Source organism: Fomitiporia mediterranea (genome assembly GCF_000271605.1).
Source record: "Fomitiporia mediterranea MF3/22 unplaced genomic scaffold FOMMEscaffold_5, whole genome shotgun sequence".
Lineage (NCBI taxonomy): Eukaryota > Fungi > Basidiomycota > Agaricomycetes > Hymenochaetales > Hymenochaetaceae > Fomitiporia > Fomitiporia mediterranea.
Window position 1 is genome coordinate 541,600 of NW_006760390.1, and position 8,304 is coordinate 549,903.

General features: G+C 37.3%; 2 protein-coding genes across 2 annotated transcripts; both read right to left on the reverse strand.

Annotated features, from left to right (window-relative positions):
* Positions 1–592: 592 nt before the first annotated feature.
* On the reverse strand, positions 593–2,447 carry FOMMEDRAFT_27528 (uncharacterized protein; the record flags this gene model as incomplete). Its single annotated transcript, XM_007265120.1, has 2 exons — positions 593–1,431; positions 1,487–2,447. The coding sequence occupies 2 exons, from the start codon at positions 2,445–2,447 to the stop codon at positions 593–595; spliced, it is 1,800 nt and encodes a 599-aa protein (XP_007265182.1).
* A 1,504-nt stretch (positions 2,448–3,951) lies between these two features.
* Positions 3,952–4,977, reverse strand: FOMMEDRAFT_154663 (NAD-binding protein; the record flags this gene model as incomplete). The annotated part of the gene is made up of 7 exons (XM_007265121.1): positions 3,952–4,139; positions 4,211–4,236; positions 4,290–4,459; positions 4,536–4,618; positions 4,671–4,746; positions 4,819–4,896; positions 4,951–4,977. The coding sequence occupies 7 exons, from the start codon at positions 4,975–4,977 to the stop codon at positions 3,952–3,954; spliced, it is 648 nt and encodes a 215-aa protein (XP_007265183.1).
* Between the last annotated feature and the right edge of the window lie 3,327 nt (positions 4,978–8,304).

The following is an 8,304-nucleotide window of genomic DNA, read 5'->3' on the forward strand; positions in this document are numbered from 1 at the left end:
ATAATAACAATGATTTTAAGAGCTTACACATAATTTATAAGGCTTAGTTGTGTATGTTACAGAATTGTTTTTGTTTGAAATGGTGATTCTGTTAGTATCTGCTGGCTAAACTTGTAATGTATCAAATCAAGTAGCCAACTAATCTTCATGAGATTCGTACATAACATTCTATAGATAGTGGTAGAAATTTAGAGTGCCTAATTGTAATTTTTGGCGGTCAATTTTAGATACTACAGTTTTTACATATTCAGGACAGTTATTGTGAGTATCATCAAATAAGCATAGTTTTAGTTATATAAGTCCAAGTAATCATTCTTATCTCAATTTTTTTACAGATATATACTATAATAGTCAAAATATAATTTTTAAATATGTTATATACATGTACTATAACACTTTTGAGAAGTAATCTACAAATCTTTTGAATTTTAGTTGAGGCGAACATCTCGCGACACAAATCACGTGATATATTGCCATTCTAAGAAATTATGCAAGTAGCAGTAATCGGGCCTCGAGTATTGCATTTAGTGTTCCATCTGGAGAGATGAATGGACATCCACTATTAGTAACAAAGAAGTTAGTAAATTCCTTGTCAACCAAGTAAAAGCAAAGAGAATAATACATACTCATACATCAACTCTCCACCCTTAGACCAACCCGCTGTATTCTCCTTATTTTTACTCTTCTTCATATCATAAGGAACCTCTTCCAACCCAGCAACAAGCACAGTCTCAGCAACTCTCGCGCGCTCTTCCTTCTCTTTTCTCGTCTCCTTCCCACACTCAGCTCGATGTTCCTTCTTGACTTCCTTACGTGCTGCGCGTTTTTCTTCTCGACTTGGGCGGGTTTTCGTCTCTGGATTGATTGAGAGGTCGACTTCGTCTGGGAATGGTTCGGGTGAGGCAAGTTGTGCGAAGTAAGACGAGAGTGGGGGGAGGGCGAGGAGTGGAGAGGAGCCGACTGATGAGAAGGAGATCATTATTGGTGGTCTTGGTTGGTGAGATTTGGGTTGGGTGTTGTCACTTCCAGACCGTCTGGTGAAGAGAGAGGAGAACATTGAGGACCTTTGTTGTTGAGGTTCAGAGCTTTGTCTTGGATGTTGTAGAGTTGCACCTAGTGTTGGTGTGTTTGAACCAGAGTGAGAACGACCTGGGGCTGGAGGTGAATCTCGCTCTCGCCAGACGTTAGACGAGTCAGAAGATGGTTCGTTGACGAGTAGACGGGCTTCTGCGTAGCATTGTGCGCTACCTTCGAGGAGTGCGAGACAGAGGGCCCACGAACCTGGTGGTACAGAAAGGGCATGGGCTGCGTCAATTGCTGCTCGAGGTACATTACTTGGTGTTGAAGGTGTTGAAGATGAGTTGGATTTTGGAGGTGAATCCTTGGATGGAAGCGGAGGTACGACGAAGAAAAGTAGTTGCCATAGACGTCCTGGTTTGCAAGAGTTAGAGACGGTAGATAAAATATATACGTAAGTGGAACGCACCTCGAGCAATGAACTCAACAGAAACGTTTCCAGAAACACGCATTCTGCGCTGAAAAATCTTGAACTTGAGTTCTACGCCAAACCATTCTGCATCAGAACTTTTCCCGCCCTCGCGTAGTTCTGCAATATCTCCAAATATGAATGAGGCTTCCTTTCCACCTTGCTTTTCAGACTTCTTTCCCTGGCTAGACCGTCCTACATGACTTGGCAAAGATGCGTTGGTATTGGCGAGTAGCATCCGGTCTGTACCCGAAATCGAGGTTACACCATGTACAGAGCGCAATCGTTGGAAGAGTGCGTTGCTCGATGCGACGAGGCAAGCAGAACGCAGCTCTGACACCGCGATCGGTCTGAGAGGAGACGCTCGAGTGATGAGTGACACGAGGAATGCATCATCTTCTCGGTGGTCGCCCTTTCTCGGGCCTTCATTACTTATTGGACGCGATACGATAGCCCAGTATAAGGGTGCGTGTCCCTCGATACTCTTCTCTTGCAGAATGCGAGCCAGAGAGAGCTGATGCGATGCACATGCTGCTGCACAACTATCGAGGACGGCAATTGCGTCTAAGGCGCTGGAACGCACGGATGAGGAGCCTTGTACGACGTCGCGGATGAGTCCGCACACTGTTTCGCATACATCGGCCTGAGTCTTTGGAGTTAAGGGACCTGGCTCAAGTTTGTCACGCCTTGCGGGTGGCGGCCGTTCGATTGAGAGAGACTTGTCTGGTAGAAAAGGTGCAGAGGGCGATGTAGTATTGCTTATGCCTCGGGGACCAGTCGGAGGTGCTGAACGAAGAGTGCGTGGGCGAAGAAGAGAAGTGTTCCGCGGAGGAGGTGGAGGTGGAGGGCCGGAGAAGACTACTTGACCGGAGCTGGCGGGACCAATGTCATCGTATGCTGGTGGTGCATCGGTAGGTAGATCAAACGAATGATGCACGGGAGGTTTTGCGTCAACTATCATCCTGCTGCCAAGAGAGGGTGAAGAAATGGAGGATGAGGGCGAGTAGGAAGGACTGAGAATAAGACGTGCATGCTAGCACAGATGTATGCGCTGCGCAGTGCGCATAGTTTACTATGTCATCGTATGCTGGCGGTGCATCAGTAGTTAATAGTCGCGGGAAAGCGGTGCCTTATGGGGTGTTGATTGTCATATTGGTGCTCTGACTGTGGTCATCTTCCGCAGGCTATCCATCACTCAGTCCATATGTACACTCAATTCTATTTCCTGTGCCTGTGCAAATGTCAGCATAATACATATTCGCAGCATCTTCTCAATTTCTCAATATATTTTGACATCTACATAATCAATCATGGCTACACCATTGGCTAACCTCCCATGCACCATACTGCGTAGTACTCTAACCACTCGCTGCATGAATGTTCTGTCCTTTTTAGTTATTCTTTCGTGACAAAATGTATTCGGTAATGGAACTCAAAGCAAATCAACAAAAAAACGAGTATTTCTCAACTGTTGAGTGGCCAACATGAGATGGCGGGGAACAGTCCATTCTTGGCTACGGACGCAGACTGTGCCTAACGGCTTGATGCATTCAGGAACTAAAAAAAGGCACGTGTAGGTCGGGAAGGCGGCCCGTAGTGAGGACCTCGGGGCCGGAACAAAATGGATTGGTTCCGCACTATCGGACTGTCGGACTACAAGCAGCTATGCGCATGCAGAATCTATGTTGCGTTGCTGGATGGCTTTGACGTTGGCATGAGCGACGATGAACGACGATTCGGAATAGAGGCGTGTCTGATATGAAGTGCATGTGTGTGGTGGCGGGCCGGGCGATGTACGCGTGTCCATTAGTGCGCTTTGAAGTCGTTAGCGCCAGTGTGCGGGTGGCACTGGCACAAAGGGCGATACCCATGCGACGGTCTATCTTGGGCTTCAAGTTTGTCTGTGAAATCTACAGCTGTGCAGTAGTAATCTTGATTACATCATTTACATGTGATATGTCAGTTTTGCGATTAGTTTGTCCAAACATTTGTATTTTCATTTTCTCAGATCCATAATGCGGCCCGTGCTTTGAAGGAGTACACGCAATACACCTGTCTAACGAAGAGAGCAGTTGACCTATCATTGTGTTAATGACGTGTGCCGTAACCTTGGATATTTTTAGAAAGTCGCGTTATTGTCTGTCTGAGACACTGACTGGATCGCACTTCTTAGCTGACTAGTTGAGGCGAATGCGCATCTTCACTTAACAGTTAGTATACCAGTCAACAGCAATGACAAACCACCCTGTAATCATGACAGGCTATAAGCAGGCTCGGCTGATGGCCGACGGACCGTGAGCTGAAGATTATAACCATTCCGTCCGATCCAAAAGTGCGCGGTGAAACGACCAATTCTCAATCCTCTACTGTAATAAACAGTCTTCAATTCCAGTTACAGTCTAAGCATTAACCCGTTTTTCGACGTCCCTGATACCTGTCTTTCTTTCATATTTCCAACAACCAATTCATTTATCCTTAGTGAATCCCACTTTCCCGGTCATGGCAATTCTCTCCGCTTCAAGTTTCTCCCAGATTCCCTTCATCGACGGGACGACAATATTGAAGTCGCCGCGTTGCATGCCTTCCATGGCATACTTCGTGAACTCGTCTAGAGGCATCCAATGTTTGGAAAGGGCCTCGGTTGTGCCTTGTTCTGCGCGATAATAATCAAAAAACGCGTTGGTTACATCAACGCTGTATGTAACAAGGATCCAGAAGACGTACGATCGTGAAGTTCAGATTCTACAAGTCTATTTAAATGGATAAATTAGTATAAATTTCGCCCATTGCAGTTGATACTTACGGAGGAAGAATTTCCATGACATGCACATTTGTTCCAGTCAGGCTATTAGACAATGAAATGCTTAGGCTGTGCAAAGCGGCTTTCGTCGCACAATAGTTAGACACTTCTGCCTTTGGCACCATAGCGAGTCCGGAGGTAATCGGGATGAGGAAAGTTGGGTGGCCTCCTGCCTGAGTGAATTCAATTAAGCGCATATATGCGTTCCTTAGATGGCTAATAAGAATAACAATGCAATCAGTTACTTACGCTGAGTTTGAGGAAATGGGGCAGGAAGAAATGAATCAAGGCCAGGATAGCGAGGTAGTTAACGTTACATTCCTGGAACAGCTCTTGGAATACGTGTTAGTATCACTGTATAATATATGATACTTTCTTTCTCACCGTCAAGATCAGTGCATTCGGGTTTCTTAAAGTTAGTGGCGCGCTGGACTCCAGCGGCGAACACCACCGCATCAACCTAAACGGTAGAGGGACGAAGTTAGAATAAGGGTATGGTGACCTTGGACTTGTGCCACCCGAATGTACTGACTTCTGGGAACTTTCGAATAACTTCCTCCGAAAATGACTTTAATACATCCTTTCCTGCAGATATGTTGTTAAGATGAGACTACATGAGAGTATGTCTCAGATGATATAAACTACATTACAAGCAATGACGAACGATGATGGAATACCTTCCATCATACATTCTACATCTGAGACATACCTACATAGTATATATAGACTAACTAATCAATGGACAATGAAGCAAGCTGTAAGAGAGTGAGCTGAGTCCACTATCCCCCCCTCTTTGTGTGATCCCTCTAAGCCTCTCACATAACCTCTCTTTCCCCTTTCTTAACAGGTTATAAGCCTTGAGCTCCCTGCCTATGCTTTATCTACACTCTACTATGTCTATGCTCCATGCAGTTCTATGCATCACATGCACACACACAGTATACTATAATGTAGAACTTGACTCACCTGCCTGAGTATCCTAAATGCGAATCAATATGCTGTAAACACACAATCTACTATACTACATACAACCCAGACATTATATGATTGTCATCTTAGTGATTATGATCATTGGCCCAGTAATAACATAATCTATGCAGGCAACGTTGAAACTACAATGAGTATCACTTACTGTGATTATTAAATGCTAAAATACTCTATAATATTACAGAGATCATGTTATAATAAATTAACTGATCATACTACAGACAAACGTTAAAAAGATTAATAAAGCAAATGCTACTCTTCTACTATTAACATTACAATAGTATAAATGATTGACACTGTCAACAAGCACACATATGTTATAGTATAAATCAAATAATAACACATATAGTAATATTACAGCCAAACAATTAATGCTCAAAAACAAGTGCATATATGCTAAACAGTATATTAAATCAAATAAATAAAACATTTAACATGTATTATAAACAATAATACAATTGCAGACACTATAATAACAATAATAATAACAATAATAATGATAATAATACAGATAGAACTAACAGAATGAATACAGAACAATATAATAACTAACACATATTATGGTCAAGCAATTATATGTAACATATTGGATTCAGCAGTTACATGTCAGATATTACAATTACTTATCAGATACTGAATATAATACACATATCTAAGATATACAGACAAGTACAGATATACAAAAGTATAATTAATAACTACAAATCAAAAAACAACACTACAGAGCATATAAACTAACTACACACAAAAGAATAATGTTATAATGTATAAATACTGATTACAGCACAAGACAAGTGTAAAAATTATAATTATCAAACAAATGATACTACTTTACACATTAATACAATTGTGTAAATGTATACTAACAACAAACAAAAGAATTATATCTCTAATATACTCAAAACAATGTAACAATACAACTTAATTACAAAGAATGTTTTTTCACAGCAGTTGATTATATAATAAATTTCAAAGTTGTAACAGTAACATCAACTGTACAGTGTATATACCTTAACAAACAATTATTAAATTTACATTGTAACAACATAGCTTGTAGGAGCAAAGTATTAAGCTGATAAGGCTATTACAACAAATAATACAAATATAATTATTACAAATGCATTATTATAATAATTACAATTGAAAACAATCATAATATAATATGATTAAATAAATTAATAAAATGTTTAAGCTATTATCTCAGACAGTATAATATAAAATAGGTAATAATAGACACAAGTGTACTTAATAGAACTCAGCACATTTACTAAAAGCACTACATAAATAATAATTATAATGTTATTAAACAAATATTATACAGAAACAAACAAATTACCATATGTTTTTAACACAAAAACAAAATATTCATTCATAGTTATGAATGATTATTAATAAAAGATAACAAGTGTGAACAAAACTTGTATATTATACATAATGTGTACTTATCTCCTATAACAAACAAAATACACATTATATAAGTTGACAAACATTAACAGTAACAAAGATATAATAGTAATAACATTTAAATTACTCATTATAGAACATAACAAATGTTACACACTACTTTAAAATACTAATAATTAGAAATCGAACCACAAAAGCAATTACAATTATATATATAAACATTATATTATAACAACAATTAATAAATGTTAAAGAAATATCCAATTCTTCAAAGAAATACCTTCTTGAATTGAAGGGGAGAAAATGGATAATATGTACAAAAAATTAATAACTAAATATAAACAACAGAACAGAAAGTATAACACTATGGATGCTACGAAAAATAGAATAACAAAATGCACAGATTAAGTACTGACTAAGTAATAGAAGTTACAGACAGACATAACAGATCATAAAGGTAAATCATTTGGTACAAAGCAAAACTATGTCAATCAGAACTAAATAACAGAAGTCAACACAATGTGCAATTGAACTTCAACATTAAATAAATAATAATTCTACTACAAAACAAATGCTCATACTTGGCAAATAATATTAATATGATAATATAATTAACTTAACTGTATTTAATACAAAAATAAATAATATATAAACAATTATCACATTATATAATGAAATAATTCATTAATTCAGACTATAGTTCATAGATAAAAGTGATGAATAATGAAAATAATACTTTGGAACATACATAAAACAATAAATAATATATCTATATGATAATACAAATATAATTGCAATATAATTTGCAACTACAACTGAACAATATGTAGATAATAACTATATAAACAAGTATGGAGCACATACATATAATTAAATAAAACTATTAAATCAATTCTTGTACAAACAATTAATTTGCCCTCACTACACAATTAATACAAGCATGAACAGTATTATAATACTATGAAATACATTGGATAGATACTAATAAGTATATCTATACAATGATTCAAATAAAATAAATAAAACTAATATATAAAATGTTTTACCTAGCAAACCAATTAACAAATAAAACGTTAAACAAATACTACAATTGTACATAGCACTAGATTAACTAAAGAATGCTAGGAGACAATTATAGTAAACATAATCCAATATATCAATTATATACAGATTGTGTTATAATACATTATTCTTCACAAAAGAAAAAGCAAAGAACAATAGCCATAACATACACATATATATATACAATACTATGATTGTAACAATTCACAATAACATTGTTAATGATAAATAATATGAGCACACGTTAGTAATGATTTACAACAGATAACTATGTTGGCTATTAAAGAAACAATACAACAGATTGTATAGTTACTCAGAATGTATCAGAAACAATCAATTAACAAACATAACATTAATAAATTAATACATAACTATAAACAATAATGTAAAGCAAACAAACAAACAATACATTCATAATATAATACATACACAATACACTTAGACACATAGTAAGATGCTTACAGCCAGACATAACATCTATGCAACAAATATATGTTAGTATAAAACCTTATTGATCTCAGAATAAAGTAATCTGGCAAAAACAAATATTATTATTAATATTACA